The following is a 22,919-nucleotide window of genomic DNA, read 5'->3' as shown; positions in this document are numbered from 1 at the left end:
CATATGAAAGTCTGCTAGGAATCTAGGACCAGGACCGCCATCCACTTCCAGGAAAAACAGAGGAGGTGTTTCCACCAAAAGAACTCTGGTTCCCAGATTGTCAGCCCAAAATAAGTCACTTAGTAGTCTACACTGACATTTCAAAGCTTGGGAAAGGGAATGTCATACAACCCCAGATTTCATTCTGGTTAATCTTACAAGGCAGAGAACAAGACAAGGAATGGGCCCCTAAAGATAGAAGAGACCCACACAAACATGTATGACATGTTTATCCCCAGACCATGATGTGACTGATTTTAGGAAGTGAATTAGAACCATTATTCCTTGATTGAAAGATCACACTGCAAAGTGTTTACTTTTTATCTTAATCTCTAATGTAGATAAATTAGAACAGATAATGGTTAATTTTAGCTTTTGAAAAATAAACATTTAGCCTGCATAAAACATACATCTTTATAAAGTAAACATTTTGTATAGTCTTTAAAAAATAGCTTTGATGTGCTTCTGATGCCCTTTAAAAATCATACTAAAATGCCACAGTTGTATTTTTGAAAAGTGGCTCAGGAGCTTCTGGAATATTAGCTATCCTCTTACTGGCAAAATATTAGACCAAAATATTCAAGCAATAGAAGGTGTTTTCTAAACCAGTGTGTTCAGATTTTTACTATGCATCAGAATCACCTACAATGCTTGTTAAAACACAAAATACTGGGTGCTGCATCCCCCAGAATTTCTGATTCGATTGATCTGGGGTGAGGCTTGAGAATCTACATTATTAATAAGTTCCCCAGTGATGCTGATGTGGCTAGTACAGGGACCACACTCTGAGAACCCTACCTTAAACTATTAATTTATATGTTCTTTAAACAGCAATATAAGTTTAGAACACAGGATCCACATGGTATTTACTGAATTCTTTTCAAGGCTGTGTCCAGAGACAATCTTTGCATAAAAAAAAATAATAATTCCCTCCTTTATAGCAACAGTAGTGCACAGGCAGCAAGAATCCTTAATACCATTTGGTTAGCAGTTTGGTTTTGCTGGACCTGGATTCTCCCATCTCCCATCAGAAGTGTTATAATTTACTAAATGTCTCCAGATGCCCTCCCCAGGACAGGATCCATGCCTCTGGGGGACCTGAAGCCACAGCTACATGTCTCTACCCAGGAGGTCTATCTCATCAAGGAGGAAGTCCATGTCCTCACGGCTCACTTGAGGGCTGATCACCACCTGGCGGAAGAAGTTGACCTTCCCCCGGTGGGTCTGGTAGCCCAGCATGAGGCTTCCCTTCTTCATCATCCTCTCTTTTATGGCTGGGGCCACCTGCAAGGGGAGAGAAGGGAGGAGGTGAAAGACCAGAACACCAAAGCATTTCAACTGCATTTCCGTCAGCCACATGTTGGTGTGGAACCTACTCTCATGTAGGCCAATGTTGTAATAATTCATTGAGAACTCATGGCATGTGAATACTAATTCAAGTATGTTAGACTTATTATTTCACTTGGTCTTTATAATAACCCCCTGAAATAAATACTATGAATCACATTTACAGACGAGGAAACAGGCACATGGAGGTTAAATATCACAGGTCCACAGCAGTCTCACTCTAAGCCCAGCCTCAATACCTAAATCATTTTGCAATACTGCCTCATAAAAAATCAATTTCTATGTCCACAGAGGTCACAATTTCAAAGCACCAAATGTGGTATTCTTAAATTTGTCTTAAGTAAAAAGGACCCCAGTTCCTATAATTCTGGTGACCTGGGAGGCTGAGCAGGAGGATTGGAAGTTTGAGATTAGCCTCAGAAACTTAGTGAGGCCCTAAGCAACTTGTGCTTTGAAAATATCTGGTTAGGGGCTGGGGAGATAGCTCAGCTGGTAGAGTGCTTGCCTTGCAAGCCCAAGGCCCTGAGTTCGATCCCCAGTACTGCAAAAAAAAATAATAATAATAATAAATAAATAAATAAATATCTGGCTAAAGAAAATGAAAGCTTGATATTAGTCTCACATATATGAAATAGAAATGCAGTCATTTAAGTGTATTGCCAGGTGGCAATAAAATGAGAAAGTTTGTATTTTAAAGATAAAGATTTGGAGCTGACATGAGAAGTGCTGGCTCTGATAATTCAAATGCAAAAACTTTTCTAAAAGGTAATGTTTGAGGAAGTTAATCCAAGTTCAGAATTACATGGGCAAATCAATCTCTCAAAGCAGTAATGTGACCACCGAAGAGGTAGGTTGTAAAGTTTAAAATAGTGAAGTTAATTTTTGAAATACTCAGTTAAAAAAAATGAAGAATGCACCCTTATGGACTTGAAAACATACACAAAGTGTTTTCATTCGCCTTTATTTTATCTTTCATAATTGTTGAGCATGCCCTTTGTGAATATGTGGGAAGGGAACCTCATGAAATTCTGTGCTTATCTTAACAGGGACATAGAGCTCACCCAGAAGCAAGGAGTGCTTGAAGAAATAAAGCCAGGTAGAATGTGCTTTAAACACCTTAGGTGTGGGGCACAAATGTCAGCTCCCATGAGCCTTTCTCTCGTAGTGTGACCCACCCTTAACACTCTACACTTTAAAATATCTATGTTTTGTTATCTACATCTCTGAATGCAGGCCAGTCTACTTCATCTGACACTTAACACAATCCAATCTATCTTTTCCAAAGATGATGGAAAAATCAGGTGTTTAAACCTCCGGAGATATGATGTGTTGAGCTTAGCCACAGATCCTTCTCAAGGGACATTCAAGGGTAATTTAAACAGTTTTTTGTCTTCCAGACATGCTAATTTTAGAATCTAAATCTTGCAAAACATAGACTATACCACACTGACAACAACCACCACAGTCAGCAAAATCACCTTGGCATTTTAGTCAAAGATTGGCAGTTTCTTAGAATATAACAAGACATATAAAGAAAATATATGGGTGTAAAAGAAAAATAGAAAAAGAAGATGAAGTCTAAGGTCAAAATAGTGAAATAATAATTATCAGAGTCTATAATTTTCTGGAAATATGTCACACGTTTTATTTTGAGCTTTCTAGAGACTGGAAAAACAGGACTAATTAATCAACAGCCCTCATTGTCTTTACAAAACTTAGTGACAAGCATCCAATGAATATTGAAAGCTGGAAACTGGTGGGACACTCTCTACTATGCTTATCCATACCTTCTTGGAATCCATAAATGCATTATAAGTCATGATTCCTCCCTAAGATGTTTATGCAAGTATCATTTGTTATTAGACTTAGAAAATTAAAAAATGAATGTAAGCCCATGAAAGAGAGTGGTTTCCATTCTTTGGAAAGACTAGGTAGAGGAGCCATCAAATTAGAAGTAGTTAGAGACCTATAAGCCAGCAGAGTGGCTCACACCTGTAATTCCAGCAACTAGGGAGGCTAAGGCAGGAGGATCATGAGTTCAAATCCAGCCTCAGCAACTTAGCAAGGCCCTAAGCAATTCAGGAGAGACTGTCTCTAAATAAAAATAGGAAAAAAGGCTGAAGATGTGGCTCAGTGATCGAATGTCCCCTAGTTCAACCCCTGGTACCAAGAAGAAAAAAAAAAAAAAAAGAGAGAGAGAGAGAGAGAGAACTATAAAGCTATTAAAACAAAATCTTGAGCATCTGGACTGATTCTGCACTCAGATTGCTACCTAGATGTCTGAGAACTCACTTTATCTAAAGATACACAAGCTGGATATGACAGATGATTCTCAAAGGGCATGATTTATACAACTTAGAGCACACCTGCCCTCTACTCAGGAAGAGTCTTACTTGCTTTGGGAAAGCTTTGGAAATTTTCATTTGATGAAAACAACAACAACAACAACAAACAAACACAACCTTCAATAGATGGGGAAATAAATGTATACAGATATATAAGTAAAAGAATATTTAAATGTAAAATTCAAATGAGATAAAAAAATATTTAAGTTATGTATTTTGTATGCTTCACATTTTTTGGAGAATTATCTGCTTTAAGTGATTCATTCTCATAACTTCAAGTATGAGGGCTTCTGATGTACATGTGAGTGTGGGTGTATATGTGAATGTGTGCACATGTGAGCATGCGTGCTCACAGGTAATATAAACGTCTGAGGCATCATACATCCCTCTTAAAATCTCCCTGATTGGTCACAGGACAAAGAAGAATCTCAGTCCAGTTCATACTTATGACAAAAGCACATTTATTTTTAATTCAAAAGAAGTGGCCTCTGGCCTCAGGAATATAAACTGAAGCTAGTTGGAAACAATATAATAGTGCCAGTACTAATCAATATTAGGAAAACCTGGATCATATGGTCCAAATGTCTATCCAAGACAGACATAGCCTATTAATTTTAGAAACTACAGCTTGTGATTCTGTGAATTTTTTGATTCTTTGAATTTTTTAAGCCAAAATTCCCTTCATTTACATCTCCAGCATCCTCTAGTTATCCAAGGAATGATCAGCTTTGACTTATAGCCAATTTTAAATTTAAAACAGACATATTCTTGGCTTAGGCCTTATTTGCATAGTTTATTTTTGTTTATTTTCCAATACCTCTAATTTTCTCCAATATAGGGGATATTTTATGCCTTACCTTTAGAGAGCATAAGGATTTTGATTCCAGTTCATAATGTGTCTGAGGCACAAATGAAACAATTATCAAAAGGAATATGTCAGGTTTGCATTCTTTGTAAGCAAACCAGAAATATTTTTAAAAATAAGCGAAAAAGATAACAGTTAAGAGGACACTTCGGATGTTTTAATACTAAGATATTCTGAATGTTAAATTCTTGCTCATATGGAAGGCACAAAAGTGTGTTCCATGGGCAAAAGAACATGGAAGAAGAACCAAACTTTTAAGTCAAATTTTGTTACTGGCTTTTCGATATTGTAAAGACATGACTATCTATGTGATTCAGAACTAGTTAGGCAAGGGTCTGACAGTACAATAGACATTTTTATCAATGTATCCATGAACATAAGATTAATTCCTAGAGATAGTTACTGTTAGGCAAACAGGGAAGATCTCCTTTCTCTTTGAGTACTTCATGGGAAAGAAAGCTATAAGCAATCCCAAGGCTGATACTCATTGAATTGCTCTCACAAATTATTATTGCTGTAGTAGTGGTGAATTATTGTTATTTTTAACAAATAGTTTATCAATCCTTTACAATTTGCAGTGTTCTTTCACGAGTCCTATTCCCATAAATTCAAGTTAAAGCTTATCTGAAAGAAATCCATGTTTTAGGACAAAGAATATTCTCATTAACAGCCTGCTTATCACCTTTCCACTTGAAAAAAAAGTCAACCATTTTCTATTTATAAAGCTGCAGGCATAGTCCAAGACTGGGCAATGTGGATATTCCCGTTTGCTGATCACAGCAGAGAAGCAGTCCTAATCTGACAGGATGGAATATTCACAGGGGAAAGAAAATATGCACAAACTAAATGTAAGTATCCAAATATCGCCCCTAAATGGAGCATGCATAGTGGAAAGCAATTTGGCAGCAGTGAGATTGCTTTCTAGCTCTCAATTATTTTACTGCTGGTTTTCCTTGAAATTGTAAATCACTTTCTTTGCTTGTGCCTCAGTGCACCGGTCCCTGCATCTTAAGTGGAGGAAGATCCTGACATTTCTATTTGGTTGCACAGCTCCTCAATCTACACATTTCTGTAGAATTTCTGTTTTTCCCCTTTAAATTATGTTCCAGCAATGATTTAGTCATTTAAACAGAATTCTGTTGACATACTGCTGCAGCACATGATAGCATGTGATATTTAAAAGTTACTTAAACTCAAGGGGAAATAAAATAAAATGACACTCTCTCTGGCCAAGTACAGCAATTTGATAAGCAACTGACCACGAAACATCACAACCTTTGATTAAAATAAAATGGTAATATCCATAAAATGACATTTCTTTTGAAAAATATGTTACACACTCAATATTAACAAGAACATATTTTCTTTCAATGTACAAAGTATGTCTCAAACTGTGGGAAAGGACCTATTTTATTTTTTTCAATGCGTTACAGATTAAGACTTTGGTGAAACATAATAAAAATTTATTACTAGAAAAATAAAATAAAAAGACACAAAAATACAAGCCTAATTTTGCTTTTTAAGTCCAACACTAAAGCTAATTTGTGAAGTTGCCATAAAAACTCCTAAATGGTAACTCTGGGTTTCCTTGCTTTTCTTACTGATTGGTAATGTGCAGCTCATGAATCTCTGTGAGGCTGTGACCACAATTTGAAGAGTGCTGCTCTGTTTGAACTCCCTTGTCTCCTTGGGTTTGTGATTTTAGCCATGAAATTGGATGTCATTTTGCAGACTTATTTCTGCTTACTGGCATGGTCTCCATACTGTTTTGAATGGTGTTTTTGTATTCCACTATATCATTGTGCTATAATTGACCTAAATATTTCCCAATTGCCAGATCTTGGCATTCCTTCTGTTATAATGGCATTTTATTGAAACCGAGGACCCAATCATGAAACCTCTAAATAGTTCTTCAAAGTCAAGTCCAGAGATCATAATAGTAAATGGTTCAAAATATCCTAGAATGTCGGATCTCCATACAACATTTTCCCGTCAATTGCTATATGGATAAAATAGTCAAAAATTTCAGTTATAAAATATGGAGTAGAACATCACCCAGGTTGGCTAAGAAAACAAAACCAATAATTAAAGGAAGTGATCCTTTGGCAGCAAATAGGAAGGGTAAAGACTACATAAGCTTCTACTATACGCCAGGATAACAAGACTACTCAGAACCTCTAATAAACCCAAAGCAATTTATGTTTTGCTAAATCCTTCTGTAAGCCATGGGAAAATATATGTTTCTCCAACTCTAGATTTTAGGTCTGTCTTCTTGATTTCAAATTTATCACCTTACATTCCATTTCCTCCAAGGTAGTCAAAATTATTTGAGGGGTAGGAGGCTAAATTCATAGTAATTTGCAAATCCTGTGGATATTGCATGGGACAAGCAAACAGACTAATAAACTGAAGAGTGAAGTACAAAAATGGTAATGCAATTAATTTTTTTTCAAAGATTATCTTGTCCAAACCAAAAGCAGATTATCTGAAGTTTATTTCCTTTAAAGGGCCAGACAGTAAATATTTAAGGCTTTGCAAGCAAAGCAATCTCAGTGGCAAATACACAACTATGCCATTATAGTATGAAAACAGAAACAGACAAAATATAAGCCAATGAACATGGCTGTGTTCTAATAAAACTTTATTTAGAGACAATGAAATTTAATATCTTACAATTTTTACATGTCATAAAATATTATACTGCTTTGGTTATTTTGAAATCATTCAAAAATATAAAGCCCATTTCAAGTTCCAAGGTTGTGCATAAATAAATGGGACATATGGTAAATTTGACTTTGGACCATCATTTATCTTTTCTCTGGTCTTAAAAAAAAAACTATATTATGATATATAAAAACTATCCCTTCAAAGGACAAAGTACATAAGAAATAATGTTGATTAAACTCTCTGAGAAATTCTTTGATTCAGGAAACAATAAAGGTCTTCTTAACGCTTCAGCAGAACATGAAACCAGAGCTACAGATAGATGGGATTGTCACTATGGCTTTCTAGCACAATTTTTCTGGAACGATAACAAAAAATCACTTGCTTTATATATTCTTCCCAAATAATCTGGATTCCACATATCCCCCACCTCCATATTAACTTGAAGGGGGTTCTCCTGAGTAAGATATTAAAATCTCATTTATGGAAAAATATGACATGAAATGATCATACTTTATATCTGGCACCCAATGCAAAACAGTTCGTGAGGTTTAAATAACTTATTTTCCCATTAAATCACCTTACTTTTTTTTCTTTAACATTTTGGGACATCTCTGATTTTTTGAGGACAGGCAGACATGCATTGTAGGTAAAGGTAAGAACCAGAATTCAGAGCATGAATAACAAGAGCCAGAATTTAAATGGATGAATTCCAGTTCAAGAATAATATACCAAGACAATTCAAAGATCTGGGATGGAAATTCAGGTGCCTTCCTCCTTCTACGAGGGATGCAGGCCAACGCAGTATCAGTGGAGAAAGCAAACAGAAGTTACCCTTGCCTCAGTGTTCTAAGAAGACAGGGGTCACAGTCCTCACCAGTCAATCATCTGAGATAAGTTTCTAGATAATCATCTAGAAAGATGGCCCAGCTCAAGAACCCTGTTCGGCGCACATGGGAGATTAGACATGTGAGAAAGTGTGCAATTTCATTATTTGTTTACTAATTTCTCTATCTCCATAACTAAAGCACTAAGGTTGCCCTTTCATGAGTCAGTAAATTTAAAGTTACCAGAACACACACACTGGATCACAGAACTTAAAACATGGATTTACATTTCTGTTTGCCTTTTAGCTTCAATTGAAACAAAAATGTATATGCTCCAGTGGGGAAAAACAGATCTGATTGGTTTCTGATTGAAGAGCTGAGCCATGTGCCCCAAGTAAGAACTTCCTAAAGCCTAATGAATATTTATATTTTAATTAGATATTTGGGTTTCTTCTCATTGTAAATATAAAATGGGTTTTCTTTTCCTTTATACAACCCACAACATGTAGAGTTGAAATAGGTTTTCCAGCTTGCAAACTCCATGTGACCCAGGGAAGTTGGTACCAAATGAATACTTATTAAGAGAAAGCATTTCTTGATGGTCTAAACATAACATAATGCAACAGAAAAGATGTTTATTTTTGTCTTATATTAAAAGTTTTTGGATAATAAATGGAAGGTCTCACCTGATACAAAAAGAAGTCCTAGCTCACAATAAAGAAGGTATTTCTTTGTGTTTCCAAATTTGTCTGAGTAATTTGTCTCTTGCTCCAAATAAGACAACCTCCATACCAGGACTTTAGACTCCGAGTGCAGCTTGCTTTTGCCCATAACCCTGCACTGCAGAGATTTTAGTTATGCTTGATCTCATTGGTAATTTCTACCTCCACTAAGGAAGATAACAGCATTGCCAGAATGAGTGTTTGTATATCCACATTCCTTAACGGTATTTGCTACCTTTAGTTTATTTCCAGGTACCATCTAAAGCTCTCTGCTTATTTTTTTTTTTTTTTTTAAATCTTACTGATTTAAGTCTTAGGTAAAATGATCCTATATCTCTTTCACTGCATGAAGTTACATTTTTTCCTTTTGGAATGGGAAATAGACAAAATGTCTTTTGTTGAAACCACTTGATCAGTAAAAACAGAAAGCTGATTCTCCCATTTCTCTGTGTAGAAAAGATCCCACTATACATTTTAACCTTCTTGGATAATTGTTGGTCAACAAAGGATTTAGAACATTTTTCTTAAATGTTACAAATCAAAATCAAATATGTTGTTTCTCTTCCTTCCTAAATAGATATTTTGACTGTACAGCCTTACTAACAAAAGAAATAGGAATGTTTATAGCAATTTTATTCAAAACACAAATGTACTTCAACTTTAAAATGGGTATACAAACTGTAATATAGATATACAGTGGAGCAGTACTCAGTAATAAAAGGCAATAAATTACTGATAGCAATAGATGAATCTCCAATATATTATGTTCAGTCAAAGAAGACAGATTTAAAAGGATATTTATCTGCCTCCATTTATGTGACATTCTGGAAAAAGCAAACCATATTGATGGAGAACAGATAAGTGATTGTCAGGAGCATGGGGTGAGGAGAGAGGCTGCCCATAAGCTGGCAGCCCTAGGGAATTTTGCAGGTGATAGAATTGTTCCATGTAGCATTACAGAGGTGGATGTATACATACAATGGAGCTACCAATTCTATTAAAAGCTGGGCCTTTATTTTTCTTTATAATCCTCAGAGAAAAATATAATGTCTTAACAGTGGCTAACATTATGCAACTGGCAAAATTCATACAACTGTGTACCATAAAAGTTGAACTCTACCTGCATGGAAATGTTAAAATAAAAACATGAATTGACTTTAAACACAGGTGAGGTCTATGAGGACATGTAGCTACAGGACAGGTAGAGCTCCCAGCACCTCCATTTCCTTATCTCTAGGCAAGAGATGGTAACAAGAGTGCAATACCTCTCCACCTCTCTGCCTAGGACTGACTAGGGCTGGCATATGATGCTGGAAATGTGAAAAATGTGCCCAGTGAACAATAGGCTGCTCGCAGTGGAGACTGATATGCTTATATAAGAAGAACTTACAGCAGACACTCCAAGAAGGAGGTGGGATTCTGAACTGGGATGTTTTCTTCCATTTCTACCACTAATTACATGTCTCTAAGCATGTCACCTAACTTCTCTGTAGGTCAGAAAGCAAGAAGAGTGATGTCAACTTAGGTGCAAAGGATGGAGGTATTGGGACAAGGTCGCAGGAAGCTTTTCTACATCATGTAGAGTGAAATAATGAAAAGGCTTTGGGGGTCAAGAATTTGAGGGCATCTGTCACAAACCAGATAAAACATATTTAAATGTACCCACACTACATGTTAAATATAAATCCCATGCAATTATAGATTTGATTCAAGTTGTGGTTATTGGGTTCAAATAATTTCATCATGTTTCATTTTGCAGTTTTCCTTCTGTCTTTTGGAGCCATTTTGAAAAGCCAGGAGAACCTTCTATGGGTCCCTATTCCTCTGCCTCCCATGCTTACTTTGCCTGATAGGTAAACAAACTAGCTGTGTTCATACCAGAGTCACCATATAGACAATGTGCTCAGGACAGACCCAGCTTATACTTGGATTCCTGTAATTATCAATAGCATTGATGATAGGTTCCATGATTTGAACTGGCCAGACACAGATCAGTAGAATAGTTTTAGACTGACTCAGGACCCAATTCCTAAAATTCTATGTGACTTTGGGCAAATAATTAACCCTTCTAAGAATCATATTAAGAACTCAGAGATAAGTTGTCTCAAAATAAAATAATAAAATATAAACAAGAGCTGGAGATGTTGCTCAGTGGTTAAGCATCTTTGGGTTGAATTCCTGATACCAAAAAAGAATAAATGAAACTGATAATCTCTTGTAGAATTGTTAAGTGGACTAAGGAAAAAAAAGTATAGAAATATATGGAATGCAGAGTGTGGCATCTGTTAAGCACTCAATAATAGGAATTAATTTTATTTATTCCTAATATTATTTATTTCTTAAAATGAATTTATTTTTAATCATTTTATACCTATATCTGGTCTTTTATTACACTATTTCATTATTCTTTCTTGATGTGTGAGCATTTTAAAGTGTTATGAAAAACATCCCTTGTTATTTATTCTTTCTCCCCAAAACATCCAAACTATATTTAAATACTTGTAAGAGAAGTTGAGCTAGCAGTTTTAGAAATTAAATCTTGCACCTCATATATGCCACTATGACATTAATCTTCTATTCAAATTCCAAGGTTTTTTTCCAACATCAACAAAATAAATTTTCCCTTTAAAAAGTAAGATAGTCATTGATAATCTTGGCAGTTTTGCAGGTTGTGGGGGTGACTGAAATTTATTGGGGCAGGGAAGGGTTTCTACTGTATTCTAGAAATTTATATCTGTTGCATAACTTGTCAGAACACAGTAATATTTTATAAGTAAAAACACTACATCTTTGGACACATGAAAAGGCCATATCCTCAAAATTCAAGTGCTTATCTCCAGAATTATACAGTCACCTTGTGCTGTCTTGCTATTTATATTTTTTTATCAAAGGAGGGTGGAAGAACAGTATTGTTTCCCAAATGTATCTGACGATAGGAATCACCTGGATCCAGGATCCAATCAGAGCACCTGAATTTGAATTTTGATGGGCTAAACCTACTTGCCTGCTTATTTTTATGAAGTAGCTCAAGTGCTCCTTATTGTGCTGTAAGTTTGGGAAATACTGGAGAAAGATGTCCTTTAATCCGGACTTTGAGAGAGGTACTGGCGAGATGGGAGGTGAGAGAGTTGTTCTGTATGCAAACAGCAATTTTCAGAGACCAGAAAGGTGACTGGCAATCTCAGATTGCTCAAGTCATTTAAAAAAAAAAAAAAAAAAAAAAAAAAAAAAAACAATGCCAGTGACCTTCAAAGAAGTTGTTAGCCAACTTTTTGTTAATCGTAAAACCTGAGAAAGTGTTCAAAACACTTACCCATGGCCAAGGAAACAATGAGCCTCTTTGTTTTGGTCACTTGAAGAATCAATTTTCCTTTTTCATATACCTTCTGCCATTCATCACCTGTCTGACTCTTGTCTGACTCCTTAGCACAACCCTTACTCATGTCCCTGATATCTGCCCCCATAACTCAGAGGTGAAATGCATCACTATAAGTCTTTCAAGCTTAAATTATGCAAAGTTGGTAGTCTATAGCCCATGAAATCATATGTATCTAAGAAATCATTTCAGCTTGGCAGAACAGGAAGAAATAGGCTACATTTTGACTGGACATGCCTTTTTCAAATATAAAATTTTACCCTTATTTTATTCCAGAGTATATCTGAAAAATCAGACATGCACAAAATAAGAATGCCTCAATTTAAAAGAACTGCCCCAATTCATGCTCTCTCTAACACAACAGGGAAAGTCACAAATACAGAGTTTAGAATCCCAAAAAGTCTGAAGAACAGTTAGCTTCACATTTGGTGTTTACAACACAGAAATGACGATGACAGCAATTCCAATAAACCTAATGTCAGTCATATATTCAAGGCAGCTGAAATGAACAGTCATAAAAACAAACCAAACTGAACTGAAAGCTTTAGCTGAAGAATGGACACAATAAACATTTTACACACTCTATAAAGCAAAAGCTTAATACTCAGTTGTGTCCCGGCAGCCATCGGAGCTAATAGCTCCTGAGTAACTGTTGTGGGCCAAAACCCAAATTGTAGCTCATGTTGAGAGATCCCTATTTCACTCCCTAAAATGAGGAGTTACACAGCAGCATTCAGCCAAAGGTGGTATCAGTTCCCTGGGTGCATTTGGAATGAGGTGGAAACATTCTGGATTGTTGCAATGACTGTGGTCTGCTACTTGCATTTAGTGTTCCCAGTTCAAAGATATTAACCACCTCACCTCACTGGGCTTAAAATAAACCTGCCCAAAGAAGAATTATGTTACCCCAAATACCAAGAGTGCCCCTATTGAGGACCTCTTTTCGGGATCTCCATGGACTGTCGGGGTCCTTTGAGATTCTCTCATGATTTGGTAAACTTGCTTTAGACCTAAGCTGATGACTAAAAAGATAGGCCAGCAAAATAAACGAGATCCTAAAAGCTTAAAATGATCTTCATGTTGGTGCCTAGATTCATGTTGTTTAACATATTCAATGGGTATCTATCTATTGGAGAGCAAAACATGGGTATAGTCCCAGGTTATCTCTAGGTCCTACGGGTCATGGTCCAGTGTTTCTGAATACTTTATCTGGCCATTTCAGTGGGGACATGGTGTTCTCATCACAGCATGGCTGCCTACCACGATAAGAAGGTCAGATTCACAAAGTTTTCCCCACATGGGTACACACTCAAACCTCACTGCACATTCAGTGAGATGAGGAGTACCCCAAAACCGTTCCAGTGAGGGTGAAAATACTGATTACTCTTTCTATAGCTGATCTCAGGTAACTTTCTCTAAGAACCTCACTCCACTCCAATATTTGGCACTGGCGCTTTAGCATCTGGAATTCTGTCTATTGACTGATTACATGCCAACAAGCTTCCAAGGACCAATGAGACTCTTTGGGGCAAAAATGCAAAACCCCTACCTAGCAGCGCAGGTACAGATGTGGAAGGCCATCTTGGCATGGACACGCTAATAATTTTAAGGTACTAAACTTACATATTAGGCTTGGGCAAATTAGCTTCCTGAGTTATAGAATTATTGGGTTTTGAAATATATTCTACAGTTTTATAAAGCCAGAGGTGAAAAGGAAGTTATCCCCTGGTGTTATGACCTGAGGGTTGTCTGGCCACATGCAGACTGCAAAGACATTTAAATCATACCTCAATGAGATGCCTGCATCCACCAGCCTAAATCCTCTTTCCTGCTCACCCCCCTGCACCCAAACACCTACATATTCTTATTCATATATATATTATTTTCCTCTGAGTATTTGCTCCAGGAGTAAACTGAAGTCTGAATTGTCCTTTTCACTTATGTTTGTCTGATTGAACACAGCGGTGTATTATCCACTACACAGTCAACTGGACACACAGGAAGTACTCCAGCTCTCCCTATGGCTTTTCTTTGCATCTCTATTTATAAGTTGTTTTCATACAGCTCACTGCACTTCTTTATTCAGCTTCAGTGCATCTCAAAACATTCCAGGGTTTCCACCTCAGAGGCAAACCTGAACTTTTAAAGTCAAATGTTTTACGTGCCATACTTTTGCTATTGAAGCAAAGGAAGTTACATTGAGCGTATTTCAAAATAATAATTTTCTGTACTATTCATAAAAATATGAAGAAAATGTTTTCCTTAAAACCTTCATAAGTCTTCATAGAAGAGTCTTACAATTAATCTTATGAATATTAATCAATAGATGTTAACAGCAATCCCATTTACTTAAGTAATGAAATGCTTTAGGTTTGCCTGTTTTGAGAAAAGTAATGAAAGTGAATTCTTACAGAACTCACTTCACACTCTTTAACCCAGTGCTTACGATTTCAAATGGCTCTTTCCTCTAAGTCACAGCAGTCCCATTGCATTCTGGGGGCTCCAGGCTAAAGAGGGGTACAAAAGAGCTGCCACAAAGGGCAAAAAGGAGACAAAGCAGACAGGAGCCTTCTTTGCCCAAAACAAACTCCAAGCTCTACTTTACCTGCTTTGTGTATATTGAAGTTCTGTGTAAGATTTTGTTTGGCATGAAGGGCTTTAGTATTTAAAATGACAAAGTATGAATTAGAATGGCAATGTATTATTTTTTAAAATTTTCATTGCAGAATATCTGAAAAAGTAGCCCTCAAGATGTTATCAAATGGAATTCTTCCTACATGCCAATCTAAGGAGGAGGTGGGTCTTGGAGTCTGGAATTCTTTTCCAAGGAAAGAAAATTTCAGACCAATATCCTTAATGAACATCGACGCAAAAATTCTCAACAAAATTTTAGCAAATCGCATACAAAAACATATTAAAAAGATAGTGCACCATGATCAAGTGGGTTTCATCCCAGGCATGCAAGGTTGGTTCAACATCAGGAAATCAATAAACGTAATTCACCATATTAATAGACTTAAAGTCAAGAATCACATGATTATTTCAATAGATGCAGAAAAAGCATTTGATAAAATACAGCACCCCTTCATGCTCAAAACACTAGAAAAAATAGGGATAGTGGGAACATTCCTTAACATCGTAAAGGCCATTTATGCTAAGCCCATGGCTAATATCATTCTAAATAGTGAAAAACTGAAAGCATTCCCCCTAAAAACTGGAACAAGGCAGGGATGCCCTCTTTCACCACTTCTATTCAACAGCGTTCTTGAGACTCTGGCCAGAGCAATTAGACAAACCAAAGAAATTAAAGGGATATGAATTGGAAAAGAAGAACTCAAACTATCCCTGTTCGCTGATGACATGATTATATATTTAGAGGAACCTGGAAATTCCACCAGAAAACTCTTAGAACTCATAAGTGAATTCAGTAAAGTAGCAGGTTACAAGATCAATGCTCATAAATCCAATGCATTTTTATACATAAGTGATGAATCTTCAGAAAGAGAAATTAGGAAAACTACCCCATTCACAATAGCCTCGAAAAAAATAAAATACTTGGGAATCAATCTCACAAAAGAGGTGAAAGACCTCTACAATGAGAACTATACAACACTAAAGAAAGAAATTAAAGAACACCTTAGAAGATGGAAAGATCTTCCATGTTCTTGGATAGGAAGAATTAATATTGTCAAAATGGCCATACTACCTAAAGTGCTATACAAATTCAATGCAATTCCAATTAAAATCCCAATGACGTACCTTACAGAAATAGAGCAAGCAATTATGAAATTCATCTGGAAGAATAAGAAACCCAGAATAGCTAAAGCAATCCTTAGCAGGAAGAGTGAAACAGGGGGTATTGCAATACCAGATCTTCAACTCTACTACAAAGCAATAGTAACAAAATCGGCATGGTATTGGTACCAAATAGAAAGGTAGATCAATGGTACAGAATAGAGGACATGGACACAAACCCAAATAAATACAATTTTCTCATACTAGACAAAGGGGCCAAAAATATGCAATGGAGAAAAGATAGCCTCTTCAACAAATGGTGCTGGGAGAATTGGAAATCCATATGCAACAGAATGAAACTAAACCCATATCTCTCACCATGCACGAAACTAAACTCAAAATGGATTAAGGACCTCGGAATCAGACCAGAGACCCTGCAGATTATAGAAGAAAAAGTAGGTCCAAATCTTCACCTTGTTGGTCTAGGATCAGACTTCCTTAACAGGACTCCCATAGCACAAGAAATAAAAGCTAGAATCAACCACTGGGATAGATTCAAACTAAAAAGCTTTCTCTCAGCAAAGGAAACTATCAGCAATGCGAAGAAAGAGCCTACAGAGTGGGAGAAATCTTTGCCAATCATACTTCAGATAGAGCACTAATCTCCAGAATCTATAAAGAACTCAAAAAACTCTACTCCAAGAATTCAAATAATCCAGTCGACAAATGGGCTAAGGAAATGAATAGACACTTCACAGAAGAAGATCTACAAGCAATCAACAAACATATGGAAAAATGTTCAACATCTCTAGTAATAAGAGAAATGCAAATCAAAACCACCCTTAGATTCCATCTCACCCCAATTAGAATGGCGATTATCAAGAATACGAGCAACAACTGGTGTTGGCGAGGATGTGGGGAGAAAGGTACACTCATACATTGCTGGTGGAGCTGCAAATTAGTGCAGCCACTCTGGAAAGCAGTGTGGAGATTCCTTAGAAAACTTGGAATGGACCCTCCATTTGACCCAGCTATCCCACTCCTTGGCCTATACCCAAAGGACTTAAAATCAGCATACTACAGAGATACAGCCACATCAATGTTCATAGCTGCTCAATTCACAATAGCCAGACTGTGGAACCAACCTAGATGCCCTTCAATTGATGAGTGGATAAAGAAACTGTGGTATATATATACAATGGAATATTACTCAGCCATAAAGAATGATAAAATTATGGCATTTGCAGGCAAATGGATGAAATTGGAGAATATCATGCTAAGTGAGATAAGCCAATCTCAAAAAGCCAAAGGACAAATGATATCGCTAATAAGTGGAGGATGACACATAATGGGGGGGAGGGAAGGGTTAGTGTTAGGGTTAGAGTTAGGGTTAGGGAGGAGGGCAAGTATGGAGGAAGGAAGTACTGTATAGAGGGTAAAGAGGGGTGGGAGGGGTGGGGGGAAGGGAAAAAATAACAGAATGAATCAAACAACATTACTCTATGTAAATTTATGAATACACAAATGGTATGCCTTTATGCCATGTACAAGCAGAGAAACAACATGTATCCCATTTGTTTACAATAAAAAAAAAAAAAATTGGAGAAGATGTTGAGAAAGATCACAGAGAACCATTCTGCTTTGCTAAAAGCAAGATTCTTTTGCTTGAGAGTCATGTTCCAGTAGAGCAATGAAAACAACAAATGACTTTCACAATATTAAACCCCCAAGTGTGTTCTTAGTGCAATTACATAACAAAGCATTATCACCTGCCAAAGGACTTTTTGCTTCTCACAAGTAGTCTCCATTTGATTCCTGCTCTCTTACTTTCCCTCATGCTTCAGCAGGGTTTCAAGCTATGCACTGGCCATTTGAATGTCTCTCTTTTTGTTAAATACCTGTTCATGGCCTTTACCCATTTCTGTTTTGAATGATTAATTTTTTCCTACTGATTTAGAATACTATCAAGAACATCAACTCGCTCTCTGCTTTACATGTTATAAGTTACTATCTGCTGTTATCTTTGTTTTATACATGTTTTATTTCATGTATAGTTTTAATATTGATGTATTCAAGCCTATAAATTACATCAATTACGTGTGTGTGTGTGTGTGTGTGTCTGTATAGAATGAATATACATATAATCCCATATAATCCAATGAATTCCAACATTGGTTTTATACATTCGTACCCTCACCAAAGATTAAATAAATGGTTGTTCTTTTCTGATTTGATTTGGATACACACTTTAAATTTGTACCTTGCATAAATTAGAGGTATGACCAATACCCCACATTTAACCAGTGGTCTCACACCACTGATGGAATAAGGTTGCCTTTTCCCAGTGAATACTGGGAACATATGTTATTCCTATAAATACTCAGACCTGAGCTTTCTATTCTGTAGGATTAATCTATTTCCTGACTAACCCAAGCTATTTTACAATTTTATAATGCTAAATTGCATGTCAAGAGAACTCCTTTTAGTATTCCTTCCCAAAACATTCTTGCTATCATCAACCTTGTCTCCTACATGATCTCTGGAAACCCTTTGGACAAGTTTAAAATAAATTATCTCTTTAATATGACTAGAGCTATATTAAGTTCATATATTAATTAGGGAACATTAATCTTTTAAAATTATGTGTTTTTCCATTTCTAAGTGTGGTAGATGTTTTTAAAATATGACTGAAAATCCTTTGGCACTCCTCTCAAAGGAATTTCTTGAATGGGACAGTGTTTGTGACAGGCTAGTTACCAGTAGTGTGCAGTGGAAGTGCTGCTATGTGGCCTCCCAGGAGAGGCCAGGAGAGACAGATCAATATTCATCTTGTCCTCAGGGACACTGGCTTATCCCAAGCCCTGCTCCCCTGCTTCCATCATGCTCTGAGGAATCCCAGGCCACACAGAGAGGTCTCATGGAGGTGCTCTAGTTGACAGCCCCAAGTGAGCTCCAGGCAAGGGCCAGCATCAACTATCAAACCTGTGAGTGAGGAGGCTTCCAGAATATTCTAGCCCTAGACATTGAATCATTCTTGGCTATTTTAGTCTTCCCAGATGAGGCTCCAGACATCCAATTCCCTCTGTGCTCTTTCTGAATTCCTGACTCACAGAATCCTTGAGCATAATAAAATGGCTGTTAAAAGGTGCTACATCTGGAGTAATTTATAAGATAGAAATTGTTATTATTACAGTAAGGATTGTTTTGGACTTAAAGTTTTATAGTTTTCTTCTATAAGTACTGTTCTTTATTGCAGCTATCTCTTATCATTATTTAATGTATTTTTGTTTTTATGGTGATGACGTAATTCTGACTGAAGAGCTGCCTTCTGATTTTCCTAGCTCCTGTTTTCTCACTCCTTACATAAAAGAAAAGAAGAAATTTAAAAAAAAAAACAAACTCTTTTTAGATATTCATATTTGTGCATCTATCAAAGTGAATTCATGAAAATCTTTTTATTTAATGCCCTTAAGTTTTATAGATATATAATCACACAGTCTAAAGTGAATACATTTTAGTCTTTTCTTTTAAAATATTTTAAAGTTCATGTCTTTTCTGGTCTTGATATTGTCCAGAACTTCCAGAACAATATTAACTGCTAGTGGCGAGGGGGGCAGATGTTATTAATTTGTTATTGAGTTTAACGGGGGAAGCTTTCCACGTTCAGTATATATAATCTAATGCGTCATACAAAGGAAACAAAGAATACCACTCACTGTGAGATAACCTTAAGCCTTCCTATTAATCTTGAAGGTCATTTAACATGTGTATTTTAGGAAATTTTTAAAGTTTTCTTCCCCTTCATCTATTTAAGTGGGAGAAATAACTTCAGATTATGTTTTTTTATTTGCTTGTACAGAGACAGGTAGAAAATGATGAAATTGCTTTTTGAGGCCTGCTGTTGCTTAGCTTCTGAAATAATGGAGTTCTGCTGAATGGAGCACTAGAAATGGAACCTGCATGCGATACTGTGTGCTACGCTGGCTGGCTAATCCCTCTCCTCAGACAGTATTTCTGAGTCCAAAAACGCTACATAAATTTTTCAACCTGTGTGAGTGGATTATTGTATGGCTCCCTGAAATAATCCTCTCATCTTTTAACACAGTTTTGACCCAGTTTGGGAACATATCTTTTTAATATCTTGTTCTACTTCAATGACCTCCAGGCAGAATAGCCAGAAATATCCCCGTTTAATAGGCAACTTTCATCTTCCGGCTCACAAAGGGGTCGGCTTTCTTTAAAAAGGAAATTGAAATTTATATCACAAGACAGCTTTTTAAGTGATTTTACTTTCTATTTTATCACCTCAGCAAATAGAAAGCAGAGATGTGGAATAACTGAAGTGCCTCAGAATAGTGTGTGCCTATTGATGGAAGTAAATCCAAAGCTGTTGGCTAGACCAGCATTTACCTCAGCATTGATTATTTGTCAAGTTATAGGCACTCACCCCAGAAAGAAAAATGGAAACGTGTGGAAGATGAGGTAAGGCTGAGTTGCTAGAATAAAACAGCCATGACCCACCCAGAAGAGGATTGGAATAGTGAGGTTCTCACTGAAAGTAATATCTGAATGTTAAAGTGGATGGTCAAGAGGATGTATGCTGGTCTACTTGGCAACTAGGGGGCCGATTGTGATGGCCTGGGGTACATTTTGTTATTGTTCTCTGTTTGTTATTCAAATGTCCTTGCTACAAGCATATGTATTCTTGCTCATACACTGCTGTATTGGTCAGCTTTGTGCTGCCATGACCGAAATACTTAACAAGAACAAGTTAGAGGAGGAAAAGTTTATCTGGGCTATGATTTCAGAAGTTCAGACTATGGTTGTCCAGCTTCATTGCTCTGGGCCTAAGGTGAAGCAAAACATCATGGCGGAAAGACATGGTGGAGGAAAGCTGCTCAGCTCAAGGCAGCCAGGAGGCAGAGAAAGCGTGAGAAGTCAGGGACTGAGACAGTCCCCAAAAGTATGCCCCCCGTGACCTACTTTCTCTGGTCACACCCACCTACCTATAGTTACCACCTAGCAGTCCACTCAAATTATTAATCCATCAATTGAATCAATTCACTGATGAGGTTATGGCTCTCAGAATCCACTTTTTACCTCTGAATATTGTTCTATCACCTAACAAAGTCAAATTGATGGTGTCTGCCATCATGAATGTGGTTGAGTACTACCCATAGATACCAATGTGTAGCACAGAGACTGAAAACATTTGACTGTAATGAACCAGACAGCACATATTTAGGCTTTTCAGTTCATACAATCTCTTACAGGAGCCATGCTAATCAAAACCACACATAGGTCATAGGAAACACATGAGCACTGCTATGTACTAATTAAACTTCCTTTACAAAAACAGGCTACAATAGCATAAGAAAATGTTAAAAAAAAAAAAAACCTACAAAAACAAGCCTAATATAGAAAGTTCTACAATTGTTTTAACATTAAAACTATCTAGTATGACTAAAATAAAGGATGTCCTTGATTTTCCCACACATAAAAGTAAGATAGTAAAAGCTACTTCATAAAGTTTTTGTAGGAATTAAGATTAAATATAAAGTACCAGTACATGCTCAATGAATTTCAATTCCCTTCATCTTTCTTTGTCCTACTACACATCTTTCTTTGTCCTACTCCTCCTTCAGGGTGAAGTCTCAATGAAGACCTAGTTAATGCATGTCAAGTTAATGAATGAGGTCAAGTAAAGAGGTCAAGCAGAGAATTCTTTAAGTCAACATTTGCTGAGCAGTTGATTTGATAAGACAAACTTATGGTAATGAAGAACAAATATTAATGTATATCATAATTTACATGTCAATTAATTAGATCCCTAATTATATTGACCTGACATGGAAATGCTTTATTTTTAATGCAGAGAAATTTAGAATGACAGAAAATAATTATCTGTGTCCCATGCCAACTTATGAAATTTCTAAAGTCTTGCATTAAAGTTCTCCCCTGTACAAAGGATAGAAAATAAAAGCCTGTGCTATCTGCTGTATTAAGAGACTACTGAACTAAATGAATGTCAGTTTTGTGATTTATTGAACTCAGACTGAGAGGTTAAAGTTTCTTTCAAAAAGCAATGAATCTTAATATGTTGCTTTACGTTCTGTTAAATGTCTTCTCTTATAAATAATTATAAGGGTCCCACATGCTCAGGAGCTATGCTAGTCAAGCTTTCTGGTACTTTGATAAAATGCCTGAGATAATAACTTAAAAGGAGAAAAGTTTTATTTCAGTTAATGATATTAGAGATTTCTGTCCATGTTGCTTGGCTCTGTTACTTTGGTTCTGGGGAGGTACAGTACATCATGGTAGGAGTACTTAGTACAGGGGGCCTATTCACCTCATGGTGGCTGGAAGCAGAGAAAGAGAAAAGGATAGGGTCCCAGATGCCCTTAATATTCCCTTCAAGGCAATGCCCCCAGTGACCCAAGTTCCTCCAACAAGGTCTCACCTCTTAAAGTTTCTATCACCTTCCAGGAGTGTATGCACTGGAGACCAAGCTTTGGATATGGGCCTTTGGGGGGAGATTTTAGATCCAAACTATAGCCGGAGCCCATTGCCCATACCTACCATCTTTGGCACATGGATTATAGTGACATGGGTTGATATAACCACATTTTTTCTCTGAAAATATAAATTCCTCTAAAGAAAAGTATATTTATTTTTCCAATATGTTTTTTGCTTGATTTAACATGTTAAATCTGTCATTCTTAGGTCTCCTCTTGGAATTCATCCTATCCTAAAATACTATAATCCCCTACCTGATTCTTTCCATTTCCTCTGTGGCCAGAGTAATGATCAATAGAATTATCAACCTCACAGCGTCTTTTCTCCCCACAAGAGGGGAAACAGGACATGTGTTGAATCTCACAGTGACCACGGAAGGCACCCACATGGGCATGAACATCTCTCCTCAGAAATGGTGTCAAGAGCAAGGTAGAATACTCTTCTGTAAAATTTGGGTGTGAGCTTGAGAGATTCCACTTTATT

General features: G+C 36.7%; 1 protein-coding gene across 1 annotated transcript in view; it reads right to left on the bottom strand.

Moving 5' to 3' along the window:
* Positions 1–328: 328 nt before the first annotated feature.
* The window catches only part of GADL1 (glutamate decarboxylase like 1), a 506,342-nt gene continuing 483,751 nt past the window's right edge, over positions 329–22,919 (bottom strand). Inside the window, exon 18 of the mRNA XM_079113990.1 lies at positions 329–1,323. Within this exon, the coding sequence (XP_078970116.1) occupies positions 1,150–1,323 (174 nt within the window). The 3' untranslated portion in view covers positions 329–1,149. The remainder of the gene's footprint in view (positions 1,324–22,919) is intronic.

This window comes from Sciurus vulgaris, assembly GCF_902686455.1.
Source record: "Sciurus vulgaris genome assembly, chromosome: 16".
Taxonomy (NCBI): domain Eukaryota; kingdom Metazoa; phylum Chordata; class Mammalia; order Rodentia; family Sciuridae; genus Sciurus; species Sciurus vulgaris.
The sequence above is the reverse complement of the archived record's forward strand: the minus strand, read 5'-3'. Positions and strand labels throughout refer to the sequence as shown.